This window comes from Neofelis nebulosa, chromosome 3 (assembly GCF_028018385.1).
Source record: "Neofelis nebulosa isolate mNeoNeb1 chromosome 3, mNeoNeb1.pri, whole genome shotgun sequence".
In the NCBI taxonomy this organism is placed as follows: Eukaryota; Metazoa; Chordata; class Mammalia; order Carnivora; family Felidae; genus Neofelis; species Neofelis nebulosa.
In genome coordinates this window covers 135,574,089-135,592,453 of record NC_080784.1, presented here as the reverse complement: position 1 = coordinate 135,592,453, position 18,365 = coordinate 135,574,089, and the positions used below count along the sequence as shown (strand labels likewise).

The following is an 18,365-nucleotide window of genomic DNA, read 5'->3' as shown; positions in this document are numbered from 1 at the left end:
TTCCACAAAAGTAAATATGAATAATCAGGGATTTTAGGTGATATTGGTCAAATATCACATGTATTTCAGAATTGATAACTCTATTATTCTACCAAGATGCAAATATATTTTGTATCTCTGAAGAACACACTATTATAGATGGAATCAACATCTTAGCCAGAAAGAATAAAGTGCCTGCTATATTTCTAGGACTAAATTTTAAAGATTTGTATTTTAGACCAGCATTGTCCAATAGAACTTCTTCAGTGGAGGAAATGTTCTATATCTACAAAGTCCCAACTCAGTAGTTACAAGCCACATGTAACAGTTGAGCACTTACATTGTGGTGGCTAGTGCAACTGAGGAACTGAATATTTTATTTACATTTACATAGCTACATATGGCTAGTGGCTGCCATATTAAAATAGTACAGCTTCAGACCATTCTCATATAAAGTTAGTCCAGTATAAAATACCAGTATTTAAATGAGAGAAGATTTGGTTTGAGAAATACTTGGGAAGGAGAATAGACAATTTACTTCCGTTCTTTAGATTTATCCAAGTAGAAAGAATGAAATTGCATTTAAAACACTAAAGAAAGTGAATGGTGAAACAAATACAAACTTTCCAGTATCTATATTCATAGTAACATAATATTGATTTTGGAGTCTAAAGAAATCATAGGCTATTTTATCAGAAATTAGGGACCTAATTTAAATTGAACTGATACATAATTAACATATACCCAGTTTGGCTTTGGCATAGATACCTGAGAAGCATGGATTGATGTGTTTTAAGAAAGATTTAAGATGCATCATACTAGCAACAGTATCATAGCAATTTTTGAGACCTGGCAATTTAAATCTCTGAAAATTTCTTCATTTCATCCCAATCTCTCAATTCCTTGCTCCCATGGACTATGGAAATAGCTTTCTAAATTGCTATTTCAACTACCATTTACGTCTTCCATTTTCCTGCCACACAAATCTGAATAATTTCTTCTCTGCCTCAGCCATGAACTTGTCATCATCTGAACAGGGTAAAATTCTAGCTCCTTAGATCATGTCTCTCCAGTCTCATCCTTTAGCATTTCCCATCTCACACCCCACTCCAATATGTGGTGCATTCTCTCAGTCTGTCTCTCTGTCTTCCCCTCTTTTCCTCCCTCCAGCCAATTGTTGTCATTGCCAATTGTCATTTCCATGCCTTTATTCATACAGCTTTCTGCCTCAAGACTATCAAAGCTTTCAGGCGTTTCTGGTTCCGGAAGCTCTCTCTCACCTTCCCAGTTTAGGATGATGGCCTCATTTTCATTGAAATTATTTGTTTTAAGGAGCTTGTTTCTCCTCCTATAGATATCAGAAATTTGGCATAATCTAGTCCATAACTGTATCCTTAGTATCTACCACTATATCCTACATGATACTGTTTATTAATCTAAACTGAGTATTGCAATGTAGCTATTAATATTAAATATTTGGCATGTGCTGTTTCAGATATGTGATACAACAATATTCTCTGATGAATTATGCATAGTGAGCAGAAATCCTTCTTCTCCTGTGTTTTATCCAACTTCAAGAGAACTCATAACCTGACCAACCAAGAGTAAAGGCAATCAATTTCCTTTAGAACTCTATACTGTTCATTTGAAAGATTTAGAATGGGCAATAAAGTCATAACACGGGATCCTGGAGGATGCTAGAGGAGTGGTATAGCCAACCCAGATGCAAGACACAGCCTACATTGGTGGCCACTACATTGCACAAGTCTCCTGTGAGGGAACTGGAAACTTTGTTCTTTTTACCATTCCTGCTTTGCACAAATTTTACATCTCTAAAGTAATTTATAGTTCACAGAGCATTCTCCTATGTATCTTTCCTCAATTACATATGTTTATATTTGCATGAGTTCTGTTCCTCCTGTTGACAAAAATTTTTGACTTTGTCTAGCTCTCAATAGGTTTTAGAACATGGTTTGTTCATAGATCATGTAGTATGGTATATGAATACAGTGGACTCTAGTGAACATATAAAAGGTATAATCTTTAATCTCTGAAAATTACTCCCTTGAAAAGAAAGCATAAAGAAAAACATTTCATACATGGAAACATAGTATCATTATTTTGGTTTCTCTGTTTATTTGAAAACTGAAATATTTTGTCAGGGCTAATAACCCTAAAAATGCAGGGTTTGAAAAATTGTTATAATTCTTTAATTCCTGATGCTGCACTTGTCTGAGTCTCTCTTTCTGCATGTTACATGTCTGAGCTTGAATATGTGTCACTTGTAAATGATGTTTTTAGATTACAGTTTGTGCTGGTTTAGGTTCATTTTAATGTGAAGATTATAGATTTGAATGTTTCATCTGAAATAGCTTTATGTAAGCTCAGAATATTATGCAAACCATAATACCCTAAATATTAAGAGTATAGTGTTCATGATCATGTCCCACAACTTTATATGTTTAAAGTGTTAAGTGTGAAAACAAAATTTTAACTGAAGTGTTAAGTATTGGTGCAAATTGGAACTCTTAGTTGTCAAGAACTTATGGCTAAATGCTCTAGCCTATTGAAAAGCTGCTTTTCATTGGTACTATATAAGTAGAGTCAATAGGATATTAGAGTTGGAGTGAATTTTGTTTAAAGGATCAGATTACAGGGGCGCTGAGCGGCTCAGTTGGTTAAGCATCCAACTTCGGCTCATGTTATGATCTCATGGTTCATTGGTTCAAGCCCCATGTCAGGCTCTTGAGTTGACAGCCTGGAGCCTGCTTCAGATTCTGTGTCTCTCTCTCTCTCTCTCTCTGTCCTTCCCCCACTTGTGCGCACATGCTCTCTCTCTCTCTATCAAAAATAAAGAAACATTAAAAAACTTTTTTAAATAAAATAATCAGATTTCAGCTAAAGAATAATAAAATATTTGTCAGATTTTCATATCTTGTATTCTTACAAGAAATAGTATACTCTTAATTATGGTAAAACAGTACTAGAAACTAAAAGATGTCTTCAATTGTCAGAGTATGTATGATTACCGAATCTCTATAAGTAGACCTCTCTCCAAATGTTAATTCATTAAGCCATCCTTCTGTAGACCCTATTCTTCTCATCCTCTCACCACTGTTCTACTAAGTGTAGGTTCTTTCCTAAAACTTCATTTTCCACATCTAAAAACTAAGTACTCATAGGGAATCAAAGAGAAGGAAATCAGTAAAATGAGGAATAATCATGACCCTAAATGGACCCTGGTACACTGATTTGTTCAGTATAGGTTTCATTTAAATGTTTACTGAGAAATTTGCAAACCAACAAATTAATCTAATTTTTATCCCACAAAAGCCAAATATAGTTCTGCAATTATAATGGTGAAGGCTTAAATTTTTGCTATATTTCAATGAAAGTGGCCATTGTACATTTTATAAAATGCCTATTTGGTTTTCTTAATTTAAATTTTAGTTAACATACAGTGCAATATTGGTTTCAGTAGGAGAATTCAGTCATTCATCACTTACACACAACACCCAGTGCCCATCACAAGTACCCTCCTTAATGCCCATCACCCATGTAGCCCTCCTGTCACCCACCTCCCTCCATCAAGTTTGTTCACTATTGTTAAGAGTCTCTCGTGGTTTGTTTCCCTATCTCCTCTTTCCATCCCCCACCTTCCCAGTCATCTATTTTGTTTCTTAAATTCCACATATGAGTGAAATCATATGGTATTTGTCTTTTTCTGATTGGTTTATCCCATTTAGCATAATACATTCTAGCTCCATCCACATCATTGCAAATGGGAAGATTTCATTGTTTTTGATGGCTGAGTAAGATTCCATTGTGTGTGTGTATACGTGTGTGTGTGTGTGTGTGTGTGTGTGTGTGTGTGTGTGTATACATGACATCTTTATCCATTCATCAATTGATGGACATTTGGGCTCTTTCCATAGTTTGGCTATTGTTGATAGTGCTGCTATCATGTACGCCTATATGTTGATAGGGTGCATGTACCCCTTCAAATCTGTATTTTTGTATCCTTTAAGTAAATAACTAATAGTGCAATTGCTGGATTGTTCTATTTTTAGTTATTTGAGGAACCTCCATACTCTTCCTAAGAGCGGCTGCATCAGTTTGCATTCCCACCAACAGTGCAAGAGCGTTCCTCTTTCTCTGCATCCTCACCAACACCTGTTGTTTCTTGTGTTGTTAATTTTAGCCATTCTGACAAGTGTGAGGTGGTGGTATCTCATCGTAGTTTTGATTTGTATTTCCCTGATGATGAGTGATGTTGAGCATCTTTTCATGTGTCTGTTAGCCATCTGAATGTCTTGAATATTCTTAATAGGTCCATTGCACATCATTCAAGAATGTTGGCATTCATAAAACTTTGTAGTATACTATATAAATACTTAGGAGCATTTCTTTGTTTAAAAACATAGTCTGACACTTTTTAATTAAAATAACAATCACCAGGTTGTATTGATCTGGGTATGTGATGATTTATTATACTCTCTGTTTTTGTGTCTGTGTAGAAGTTTTCACAATAAAAAAGCTGGGTTTTTTTTTTTTTTCTTTTTTAATCACTCAGTTAATACCACATTCCTGGGATCTAGGACAAATCTAAAGTGCTTAAATTATACATTTAAATGTAGATAGAAAACATGTCTGTGGTATCTGGATCCTTCAAAAAGAAAGTTGTCAATAATGTTAGGACACCTCATGGATAATTAGGGATTAACCTTCTTCTGCAGATCAGAATAGAGGATGAAAGCTGCCTTCAAGTAGGTTGCCTTCAAGTAGGTTGTCTCAGAAAGCCAAGCCATGTTCCTGTCAGATCATGTGATTTGTAAGCATGCAAAATGTGCCTCTCCATATACACCAATGCAAGATATACTCTTGGTAAAGATTATGTTTGTAATAATTTATGTTTGTAGTGAATTTTATAATAATTCCTGAAATGATTGAATTTATTATTTAATTCAGAAATAGAAAGCGTATATTTACAAAGGCTAGCCTTTCTCATAAGCATGACTGAGTAGTGAATGTTGCCTGGAACTTGAATCTGGCCATGCCATTACATGAAAGGAACATGGCTAGCAGCATTATAAAAGATACATTCCAGAATGAGAAGCTTACAAAAGAGATTCCTACACTCTAATTAACATAGGCTCCCCATTCCCACCCCAGTCCTAGAAGAAAACAAGGAAGTCTTCCCATCCCCTAGTAGTGCTGCAAAACTAGCCATCGATCGCATGTTTCTGAAGTGCTAGTGCCCCATTACTATAAAGCAATAAAGGATCATAAGGCAGTGCCCACCCTCCCCCGAACATGTGGTGCTGATAACATTTGCAGACCAATACCTCATCAAGGGGAAATGATTTGTTGTTATACTTTTAGGAGGGGATAATCAACATTGTATTAATTTGTCTCACACAAGGAACCCAAGAATTATAAAAAGGAAAAGGAATATGGACACATGAAATAATATAAGAACAATTATAAAGCACCACCAAAGAATGGAAATTTTGGTTAAGATGTATTTGCTGTCCTACAGCCACTTGGCAGAAATGGTTATAAAACAATAAATTCATTCAATGTGGGGTATGAAATTGTTATTGTATGGCATAACATCTAAGTGACTGAAGTTCTCTATCTACTAAGTAGGCATATTGCAACTTCGTATTTTTCTTTGTAAAGTAAAAACAGTATTGCCTCTGTACTTTTGAGTCCACTCCTTGGCCTTGTTCGTTCTATTTACTGTGCTGTGTACATCGCAATGCCAGGTTTGTAATTTGTTCAAGTTACCTTGGAAAAATCCCTCAGAAGTTTAACATGGGGATTCTATAACAATACAACAAAAAGCTTGTCAGTGCCCCTTGAAAATAGCAGTTCTTCTTAAGTAACCATTTAACTATGTTCATTACATTTAAATAGAATTAAACAAAACCATTGTCTGATGTCTTCTACAATCTTTTCAAATCACATTTATCTTAAGCCAGAGGAGTTTTTTAAAAATTATCTTATTTACTGTAAGACTTCCTTGTGGTAGAATGGAATCATTTTTTAGAAACACTGGTAAATATTTGGATTTTTAACCCTAAAACCCTTTCCACTAATTATAGTATTATTTAATACTCATTTTCAGTGTGTATAAAGCTAAACAAAGTAGGGGTCTTCTATATTAAGCCTACTGTCCCAGGTAAACATTGGCACAAGAACAATGGCAACTCCATCTCCATCAAGCCCACGGCCATTTTTACTTCTACTCCTCTCACCTCTTTAAAGTTTTGCCTCAGCATGACCTCCTGATCCTGCCAGCACATCATTTCCGCCCTGGTTCTGTGATGCCATTTGACTATTTCATTCATTTATCCATCTCTTTTTCTTTCAACAATCTCTAGTGAACACCTTGCAGCACAGGAATAATTCATTCTGCAAAGTTCCTGTTCTCAAGCTTGCAAACTAATAAAAAAAGAATCCCTCACATGTCTCCATTGTGTGCTGTCATACATCCCATGTCTCCCCTCAGTTCCAGGAGTTTCCCATGGTTTTCCTTCTCTACTGCCAAGAAAAAGCCACAAAACCATTCTGATTGGTTCCAATAAAATTCATGCATTCTAACCTAATCTATACTCTCATGGCTATATAAAGGGTGTCATGTGGTTTTTACTGACTCTTATCAATAAATTCTTCATAGCAGAATTTCTTTACTCTTCTGAAGTTCCCGGCCACTGATTCCCAGGAGTAATGCACTTTTTCATTACCAGGAGTAAGGCAACTTCTGATATGAGTATCCTGGATTCCTTCTATATTTTCACTCTTTCCCTGTTCATCATTTCTTTCTCTTATGAAGAAAAGGTTCTTCCTCCTTGCCAAACTGACCATCCATGTATGTTGGGGTGTTTTTCCATTTCCTGTCTCCTTCAGCACATTTTTTCATCAATTTTCCCCACTATCGTTTGCAATTTCAGTCTTTCCCAATCTGCAGGCTTATTATCCACTGATTAACATCGTGCTCAGACGTTCCAATCTGCCACAAAGATTCAGATAACTCATTCAGTCGATTTTTTTTTTACATTGAGTTTTTAAAGCCCTATTTAAATGTATTTTTGTATGTTTTGGGGAGTGGGTAGAGAGAGGTTTGTAGTTTCCATCTAATTCTAACAAGTGTATCTGTGACTTCACAATATGAAGAGCCACTGCTATAAATGTAGTCAGAGACCAGGTTGTTAAAGGCTTTGAATATCAAGCTAAGGAGTTTATAAACTGTATTTTGAAACTTTAAGAGATGATAGCAATATGCCCAGATTTTTATTTCTGGAAAGTTCACTCTCTGTAATGTGAATCATAATATGAAATGGGTAAGATTGCAGAAGAGGGAATCTAGGATACATGAAGTAGTCTAGACATGAGATGAATAGTGATCTATGACTGTGAGTATGAAGAAGAGAAATGAATTAGAAACATTTAGAAGATAGAATTTTTATTTTAATGTGGTCCTACCCACCTTTTACAGGGCACACACTGCACAACCCCACAAAGTACCCCCCCACACACACACACTCCCAATGCTTATTCATCTCATTCTGGTAGATCTAAACATCCTGTCTTCAATTAAGTATTTTTGTCCTTAAACATTTTAAATTATTTGAGCTTGGGACTGTGTCTTTGGGTTTTCTATTCCTTTATAGCATGTAACACAGAGAATTACACATAGTGACCTTTCAAAAACTGCTTAATGATGATGTTTATATAACATCCACTGTGTTCTAAGAGCTTTGCATATATCACTTCATCTGATGCTCGCAACAACACTACTAGGTGTACACTATTATTATACCCCCTTTTCAGCTGAAGATGAGTCACAGGAAGCTTCAGTTACCTTCTTAAGGTGTCACACACCTGGAAAGTAGTGAGCTGAGATTCAAACCCAGGCAATCTGGTGTCAGAGTCCAGGTTCTTAACCAGTATGCTAACCTGCCTCAAAATTGGAATCACGTTGTTTATCATCCAGCAATTGGTAAATTTAAAGCAATACATAAAATGTTCTAGTCTCATAAGAGTAAATGCAATATCGGATTTGTGTGGAACAGAAACGGATTTGCTTTCTAATGTTTTTCTTTTAATTCTTTTAGAACCAATTCGAAGATATAAAACTTACCACAGTGATATCTTTAGTACTTCCAGTGAAAGTCCATCTATTATTTCCTCTGAATCAGATTTCCGACAAGGTGAGAGGCATCTGAATTACCAAAATGTTTTTAAGAATCCATGAATTTTCAGGGGCACCTGGGTGGCTCAGTCAGTTGAGCATACGACTTCGGCTCAGGTCATGATCTTGCAGTCCATGAGTTCGAGCCCCGCGTCGGGCTCTGTGCTGACAGCTCAGAGCCTGGAACCTGTTTCAGATTCTGTATCTCCCTCTCTCTGACCCTCCCCCGTTCATGCTCTGTCTCTCTCTGTCTCAAAAATAAATAAACATTAAAAAAAAATTTTTTTTTGAATCCATGAATGTTCTTCTTATTCAGTAGTGTTAAGATATAAGGTATCAAAAGAATAATTTTATATGAAATTTAAAAATTATAAAAAGCTGCCAGTTACTCATATTAACAGTATTATAGGAACTTAATAGCAGTTTCATCAAATAACAATATAGTCATTTTCATAATAGGAAATAATTCACTGTCTTCAAAAATAACTTACCTCTGAAGAGTTTAATGACATATCATTAATTTGGTGGTATGAATATAATTTGTAAAAATTATCTTATGTATCTGCTCAGTGCTTTAGTTTTAAATAAGTTACTTTATATTTTTATTACCTGTGTTATTTTTTTTCATTCTTTAGTACGAAAAAGTGAAGCTTCAAAAAGGTTTGAGTCCAACAGTGGTCTCCCAGGGCTGGATGAAACCCCAGGTCAAGGCCCATCACAGAGACCAAGGTATGTGATAGGAAAAATAGTAATATATTTCCAGTGACACATGGGTTTTTTTCCTTTATTAGAATCAAGGAGAATTTTTGAAAATTATCCTTTTTTCTCTATTTTCTCCATTTTCCCTTTCCCTCCTCTTTTTAATTCTTGGAAATTCATTTAATTATGTGAAAGACATTGTAGTAGTTTGAGTTGTTGCATCTTTTAAAATTAGAATTAGCTCTGATTATTTATAGTCTGTGTTTGAAATTAAAATTGTTAATATGAATATAAAATCATTTATTAACAGGAAGTTCAGAAGGCATGGCATTAAGCATCTGTGAGAAGATAGTAAACCTTGATTTCTAAGACAATAATTTCTCTTTTGAAAGGTTGAATAGGCTCCACAAGCAGATTTTCAGGGAGTATTATTTGTTGAATGAATAATGAATAGGTTACTACTAAATAACCTATTATGTAAAAAGTTAATTATTCACTACATATTTACTGGCTTACAAGAGGTTACTTTGTGTTTTTTTGTTTTTGTTTTGTTTTTTTTAACTTGTGTTTTTTTTTTAAGTCCAGTTTGGGCTGTTTAGAGTTCATTTTCATACTGAAATGGTCGACTTTGTAATAAGGTGTTAGGTATTATTCATGTGTTGGGCTTAGGATGGTAGTATCATAGCTGTATATTGATTTACTTTGTTTAAAGCAAAAAGTGTCAAACCAGTAGTGAATATATTGCTGTGTATCCTTTTCACATGTGCACAGTTCCCTTACATGAATAAAGCATATTGTTAATGTTAAACATTAATTTGAAATTTATAAAAAGGTTGCTTTAGAATTTACTTAGAAACCATGCAAATCCTTTTAAATTTGATACCTCAGTTCGTTTAGTTCAAGTGCCACCATATACAAAAGAATCATTTGGAGATTAACAGAAACTTGCCCGTAAGCTAATTAATTCTGGTAGACACTGTTTCACACCCGTAAACTATTAATAGACCAGGTAACCCTAGCCATGTGATTAAAGCAGACAATTTATCTAGGGTTTAGAATCCAAGCAATTAATTACATTGCACTAAAGTAATTCCTTTCAGCATTCCATTTTTTATTAAATTTATGTCTTTTTCTCTTCTCTCTTATGCTTTTTTAAGATAGTCCATGATACTTTATTTACTTTGAGGAAAGCTCTAATAAGTATTCATTTACCTAAAGCTGTGTTATATTTGCATAATAGAATTTTATATTAATAAGACCCCAATGTGGTGAGACCCCGACTTAGTAATTTTGAACAAAGAGGTAAGAGACAAAAAGATTTATGTTTGGTATTATACATTTTCTTAAAGACACAAAAGCATTTGGAGATGAACAGCAGTAAGAAGCAAATATTGAAATGCACTAAGCTCTATGATGAATTGAGGGAGTCACTCCTATCTATATGTTTAATTTGGAGAAAATTTATATTAATAGTATGATGCCCTTTAGGTTGATGAAAAGCATGAGTAAAGATAACAACAGGAGAATTATTAAGCTTATGATTTAAAAATTAATTGATTTTATAGTTCATTTGTTAGTTATTTAAAAATATATTCCTCCAAATAAAATTAAGTCATTTTGTGAGCCTTATTTCAATTTTCTTGGTGAGTTACCTCAAAAGATTATGAGAGAACCTTAGTTCTGACTGATTTTATTTTTAGGGGATGTTAATTTTAAGGCCACTTTAGCTTATAAAATTGTGTTCTAATGATAAACTATCTTTTAGTTCATACTTTAAGAGGAGAAAAAAACTCCATGTAGCATCCATAGCATCTCCATTAGATGAAAACATAATAAAAAATATTTCAAGAAGTAGATTGTTAAGTCTGTATATATTAAACTTGATGTAATATGCTAAACTCAACTTCTTTTAGACAAGTCTCACCCTCTTTTTCTGCCCACAGGAAAACACATTAACTAAAATACTCTAAATTCCTTATTCAAGCACAGAATTTTCTGAATGTATACAAAGGTTTCTGATAACATCCTTAGCATGCTGGCACACAATTAGGAGGTCCTGTTTTGTTCTTTAGGTCATATATTTGTGAGATCTATAAATAGTGTTGTATTTTGACATGTTGCATGCTTCTTTATAAAAATTTCCATTCCCTTTAGCTGGAATCAAATGGAAGAACAGATCCAGGCAGTCTATTGATTTGTATCGTAAAGGGTGGGGGGAAATTAACAGGAAACTATGAGTCAGATGCAGCAGAATGAGTAATTTTTTGATTCTGAGTTATCAAAAGTGTCTTTCAGTGACCAAAAAGGATATTCAAAGCTATTTTCCAAAGAACATCTCTAAGTTTTTTCTGTGTTAACTTACAAAGTTCAGTTTATACGTAGTACAATTCCCATGGCTTCTGAACCTATTTGCTTGACATGGTAGCCTGTTTTTCTGACTTAAAACAACCTGTTTATTCATTCCTAAATGATCCAGATTTTCTTAGTTTTGTTCTTTTGTTTGCTTTGTCTTTATTTTTGTTTTATTTTGGGTTTTTTGTTGGGTTTTTTTTTTTTTTTTTTTTTGGTCTCAAACTTTTTAGCCTTTATAGGAACTTCAACCAGATATTGTGTTGAGAGAGATTAAATGATAATTAGTCATTTTGGCTACCTGTTTGTAGCTGTGGTATAAAATAATTTGAACAAGAAGGCCAATATAGTTGATGAAAATAACAGGTGTGGGTTAAAATGTCTAGATTCAAATTCTTATTATTATACTAGACCCCCTTAAGTGAGAGAGCCATAATATTATATTCTGTCATTTGCTCAAGAAATGATTCCTGTGAACCTACCATGTACTGGCAACTTTTAGGTACTGTAGATAAAGCCATGAACAAGACCATACAAAAAAAAAAAAAAAAATCAGATAATGATGGTGCTTTGAAAAAAAATGAAGCATGCTAAAGGGATAGAGAGTGCACATAGAAGGAAACCATAAACAAAATGAAAAGTCAACCTATTGAATGGGAGAAAATATTTATATGAAAATATCTGATAAGGGACCATAGCTAAAATATAAAGAAATTATACAACTCAACCCTCCCCCCAAAAAAAGCCAAATAATCCAATTTAAAAACCACAGTGCATATCATCTCATACCTGTTAGAATGGCTAAAATCAAAAAGATAAGAAACAAGCATTGGCGAGGATATAGAGAAAAAGGAATCCTCAGGCACAGTTGCTAAGAATGTAAAATGGTGCAACCACTGTGGAAAACAGTGTGGAGGTTCCTCAAAAAATTAAAAAGGAACTATCATATGATTCAATAATTCCACTAGTGGATATGTACCCAAAGAAAATTAAAATATCAAATTTAAAAACATATATGCACCTATATGTTTATTGCAACATTATTTATAATAACCAAGATGGAAGCAACCCAAGTGCCCATCAGTAGATGAATAGGTAAAGAAAACACGGACTCTCTCTCTCTCTCTCTCTCTCTCTCTCTCTATCTCTCATACACACACACACACACACACACACACACAATGAAATATTACCCAGCCATAAAAGAGAATGAGATCTTGCCATTTGCGACAACATGGATGGACCTAGAGGGTATTATGCTGAGTGAAATAAGAGAAAGACAGATACCATATGATTTCACTTATATATGGAATCTAAAAATCAAAACAAATGAACAAACACGAACAGACTTACTAATCAACCAACTGTTAATTGCCAAAGTGGGAAGGGATGAAGGAGGATTAGATAAAGAGGATTAAAAGGTATGGTCTTCCAGTTATAAAATAAATAAGTCACAGAAAGGAAAAATACAGGATTGGGAATATACTTAGGAATATTGTAATAATGTTGTATGGTGATGACACTTAATGTGGTAAGATTGAATAATATAGAATTGTCACATCACTATGTTGTTCACCTGAAACTAATAAACCACTGTATATCAACTACACTTTTATAATTTAAAAAATTGTTTAAGGGAGAGCAGATACATGCAAGCGGGAGAGGGGCAAAGGGAGGAAGAAAGAGAATTTTAAGCAGGCTCCAACACCCAGCATGAACCTGACACGTGGGGCTCCATCTCACAACCATGAGATCATGACCTCTGCCGAAATCAACAGTCGGATGCTTAACCACTGAGCCACCCAGGTGCCCCAATAATAAAATTTTTTTTTCATTGAAAATTTCATTAAAAAAAAAAAAAAAACAAAGAGAAGGCAGGCTAAAAGGATAGAGAGTGCAGGGGTGTGATGTCCAAGTTCTATTTTACATAGGTTGGGCAATTAGAGAAGTCCTCTCCAAAGGGTTACATTTGAAGAGAAAACTATTTTAAGGGACAGTGTGAACTATGCAGATATCAGGAGGCAGAGGGTTTCTTCCAGACAAAAGAAATTACAAAAGTAGAGGCCTTGAGGAAGTAGAGGTATGGGAGATGTGTTGCATGTTAGACTGTTAGAGGAATACAGGAAGGACAGTGTGGGTGCAGCAGGATGAGTGAAGGGGGCAGAGTGGGTGGTAACCAGGACCCAAATCATGTCAGACCTCAGAAACTTAGGTGGATACTTTAGATGTTATTCTAAGTTTAATGGGATGCCATTGGATGGCTTGAAAACCTAGATCTAATTTACATTTTAATGGGATTACTCTGTTTTGTTCTGTGAAGAACAGATTAGAGCAAGAGACCAGTTAGACAGTGATAGTAGTACATTTGGATGGATACAGCACAGACTAGTATGTTGGTGATAGAGAAGACTCAGATACAGATATTTTCAAGGTTCTGCCTACAGGATTTGCTACTCAATTGGACATGGGATTTGCAAGATAGAGGAATCAAGAATGATTCCCAGTTGTGTTAATTTACATTTTAATGGGATTACTCTGTTTTGTTCTGTGAAGAACAGATTAGAGCAAGAGACCAGTTAGACAGTGATAGTAGTACATTTGGATGGATACAGCACAGACTAGTATGTTGGTGATAGAGAAGACTCAGATACAGATATTTTCAAGGTTCTGCCTACAGGATTTGCTACTCAATTGGACATGGGATTTGCAAGATAGAGGAATCAAGAATGATTCCCAGTTGTGTTGTAAGCAACCAGTTTGAAAAAAGCTTCCACATGGGGGAGAAATATCAAGAATCTGGTTTGAGACATATTAACCTAAGGATGGATATTAACATCCAAGTAAAACACTCACGTAGGCAAATAGAATTAGAATTCAGAGGAGAGACTGGGTTATAGGAAAATGTAAAGTAATTAAGGCCATGTAATTAGATGAGATCATGTAGGTATGGAGTATATATGGAGACTTGGAAAATCTGGAGGGCTGAGGGCTGTTGTAGTCTAAACACTAGATTATAAACGAAGGAGGAGCCAGCAAAAGAGACTAAGGAGGAAGAGCCACTAAAGTAGAAGGAAAATAAAAAGAGCATGGACTTCCCAATGGGAAATGTTTTAAGAATTGGAAGGACTGAGCAACTATATCTTTTGGCACTTAGAGGTCAAGTAAAATGAAAATTGATAACTATCTTTTGGCTTTGACAGCATAGAGGTCAGTCATTTTTGTGAACAGCTTCGGTGGAATAGTAGGGACTAAAACCATTGGTTTGAGTCTAAGAGACTGGGAGATGAAGTAGAGATAAAGCTTAAATAATTTGAAGAGATTTACTCTAAAAGACAGCAGGAAAAAAAATGGGATAGAGTCTAAAAGGGGTTGTAGAACCAAAGGAGGATTTTCTGTTCTGAGTAGGAAATAGTATATCATTTTTGTATACTAATGAAAATAACATAGTGTACAATGCATGTGAGGGGATAATTGCAGGAGCAAAGTCTTTGAGTAGGAGAGGGGGTGGAATTTTATGCACAGTAGAGGTATTGGGCCCATGTGAGTGTGCAGGAGACCATAGTTGTAACAGAAGAGAAGGCAGAATATATGGACGTAGATGTGGAAAGTTTGGTGGTAGAAGGATGAGGAAGTTACTTCCTGATTGCTTCTTATTTCACCAAGACAACTGGGGAAAGGTCATCAGTAGAGAAGGAGAGAGTATCTGAGCTTTGAAAAGAAAAGGGAAGGAAGAAGATATAAAATAGTTCTCTAAGAAAATGAGTTACCAGGCAGTGCTGAGAGCCCAATGAGATCAGTCAGCATGGTTCTGCAGTTTCAGGAGAGTTGAGATTGTTTGCAAAGGGGTGATTTTAATAACGGGCTTTGGAATTCAAGCAGGATAAGGGCAAAGAGATAACAGAAAGTGATGGAGTCAATGAATTATTTGAAGAAGGGTATTCGAAGTAGTGAGCTAAAAAGAAAAAGAAAAAAGACAAAAAAAGAAGGGATTATATGGAGAGGCCATTGGAGGATAGAAATAGACAATTATTGTTTATAGGCAGCATGACCATGGGAGTAGATGGCTGGCAGAAGTGGAGGAGGCCAGAGTGCTGGAGGACTCCTCAGTCTATGTGACACCACCTTAAATGATGACAGGAGCACTGGTGGAGAAGAGGACTGAGTCAGGCACTTAAATCTTTAATGAATAAGGGAGTGTTGATCAATAGGACAATAAATATCTACAGCAAAGCAGAGCAGTGGATTGAGTGATTTCATAGCATGTACTTCAGGGAGGCTGGGGGCTGTTGTAGGTCAACAAGGGTCAGGAAGCTGATAGAAGAATTAAGGGAAATCTCTATCCCATCTCCAGGCCCAGTGGTACATACAGGACTCTAAGAATAAAACAGCCCCATCTGAAGAGAATCGCAGTGGAAGCAGTGTTCAGAGGATGCTAGAATGTTCAGAGAAGAGGTGGAACATATAGATCTATCCAGTGAAAATGGGGCAGCATACTATATCGATACATTTAAAAAGTAGGATTGAAATGTTACTGCACGGGTTATTCTGAGATGACAAAATAAAATCTGTGTAAATTCTTGATACCTTACTTAACATGTTTTTTTTTCCCTTGATTGGACTTAAAATAATTATTTTCTTCCCAACCCTTTTCTCTTTTCTATATAGTAGACAATATGAAACACCCCTTGAAGGCAACTTAATTAATCAAGAGATTATGCTAAAACGGCAAGAAGAAGAAATGATGCAGCTGCAAGCCAGAATGGCCCTTAGACAGTCTCGGTTGAGCCTGTATCCAGGAGACACAATCAAAGCCTCTATGCTTGACATCAGCAGGGATCCCTTAAGAGAAATGGCCCTTGAAACAGCCATGACCCAAAGAAAACTGAGGGTAAGTTAATTCTCAGATTACTGCATTTAAACTTGGTCTCACAGGCTCTTAAAAACTGAGAACAATCTGAGGGTTGATGGGGGGTGGGAGGGAGGGGAGGGTGGGTGATGGGTATTGAAGAGGGCATTTTTTGGGATGAGCACTGGGTGTTGTATGGAAACCAATTTGACAATATATTTCATTTTAAAAAAATTAAATAAATAAATAAATAAATAAATAAAATTTATTTATGGAAAAAAAATAAAATAAATAAACTTGGTCTCACAGGGAAATAGTATGCAAAATACTTTTTGAATTCTATAGGTGTCCTAAAGTTGCCTGTAGATGAAATTGAAATCCCATATTAATCTATTAGTGTTAAATATCATATTGGTTGATGTTAAATATTTAGCTGTTTTCATGATTTCATTTTTAGAATAACATTAAATGGATTTATAATAACTGTATATTTTAAAAATATATTCATGATCCTTAAAGTCACCTAGATTTATTCAGCAATGTAGGAGATTATCTTTTAATATTAAGAAATTTATTATCCCACAAACCAAGATCAGGAATAGAGAACTAAATGTTGGTTCAGAAGCTCAAGAATGTTATGAAATGCATTCAAACTTTCTGCTCTGCCATTTTCAGAATTTTGATAGCAATTTATTTTGTAGTCAAAAGATGACCACATTAGTTCCAAGTATCATATCTTTATATTACAATATTCAAAGACAAAAGGAACAAATCTGCATCTTGTATCAGTGGAGGATTTTTTAAATGTTCAGTTAGTTTATATTTTTCTTTCAACATATGTCCTATATAATTTTATAAACATAAGCTCAAAATAAACAATTCTCTCATGTAAAATACCTTGAACATTTAACATCTTCTATAATATTGTTAATGGCTGTAAAATACTCCATTATGTGCCTTTATCATGTATGGTGATTTCTTCAATCAGTTTCCAGTTATTGGACATGAAAAATATTTCTAATTTGTTGTTGTTGCTATTGTAAGCAACGCTCTGATGAACATCCCTTTAGCTAAATCTTTGCAGGTAATTTCCTCCCAATAGAATAGCGAAGTCAAAGGCCAACACCTTTTAGGACATTTGATATGTATTGTCGAATTGCCCCTCAAAAGTTTGTACCAATTTATGCTTCCTGTGATCATGCCTTTTCGTGATATTCTTAACTACTCTGGATACTGTCATTTTTTTTATCATCATAAATTTGATCGGTGAGGCAGTATCTTTTTTTGTATTGTTCCTTCACAAATAACTCTTCAAACATGAAATAAATAGTAGTAAAAGTAATAAAATCTAGAGTGAATTTTTTTCTTTTTAGCTCTGCACAAAGTGTGTTACCCCATTCTGTTTTGTTTTTTGTTGCTTATTTCAAAGAATTATCTTAAAAGCACATTTGTATGCCCTAGAGTTGAGAGAATTCAAATTTCTGTCATAGTTTTCTAAGAAGAAATAGTATTGGGTAAAAATTGCATTGAACCACACATTCGAAGACTTGGTTTCTATTGTTAATAATGCTGTTAAATGACTTTAGGTCAATTTTTAAACCAGTTTGTGCCTTACTCATGCTAATTTTTAGAATGTGGTATTGGGTCATACTTTATAAGATATCCAATTTTAAAGTTATTAGATTCTAATAAAACATAACTGAATTTATTTTAAGCTGAAAGGAAGAAACTCAATGAGGTCTCATCAATTTATGATTAGAACCAATACCTTTGTCAAAAGTAAGCACTAGGCAGAATATTGTACAATTTAGTTGGGTCCCCAATAATTAAAGGCATGCATAAAGCATAAAGAGCGCATATATATATATACACAGTTCTAATGCAGAACTGTGGCTCATTAGAGATTCATAAATGGTATTCTTTCCCTTTAATTTTTTTCTGTTACTTTTGGTGCAGACACACTTTAACTTGTTTATATACTGTTGCCTTAGTTGATCTGTATTAGATTCTGTGTTTCCCACGGCAGACCATTTTCATCTTTTCTGCTCTATTTCTATTCTCGTTTAAAATGTGGCCTACCAATTGGTTCGTTGAGTATTAACAGGCACTTAATGTTAAAGTTTTACTTAAATGGTATCTGTCACATGTTCCACACTTGGTTAATTGGATAGAATTCCCACACCATGAAGCCAAAGAAGAAACCAAAAAAAAAACAAAAAACAAAAAAACCAATAAAACTCTGGTAGCCTTCATTAGTGCAAACACATGCATGTGCATTAACGCGAGCACACACAC

The 18,365-nt window shown here is 34.8% G+C and overlaps 1 protein-coding gene across 8 annotated transcripts in view; it reads left to right on the top strand.

Annotated features, from left to right (window-relative positions):
- Positions 1 to 18,365, top strand: part of PTPN13 (protein tyrosine phosphatase non-receptor type 13) — a 235,138-nt gene that overhangs the window by 139,351 nt on the left and 77,422 nt on the right. For all 8 annotated transcript variants that reach the window (XM_058719585.1, XM_058719587.1, XM_058719586.1 and 5 more), the window contains 3 exons: positions 8,100 to 8,195; positions 8,812 to 8,905; positions 15,890 to 16,112. In XM_058719585.1, coding sequence (XP_058575568.1) covers positions 8,100 to 8,195; positions 8,812 to 8,905; positions 15,890 to 16,112 — 413 coding nt within the window. The remainder of the gene's footprint in view (positions 1 to 8,099; positions 8,196 to 8,811; positions 8,906 to 15,889; positions 16,113 to 18,365) is intronic.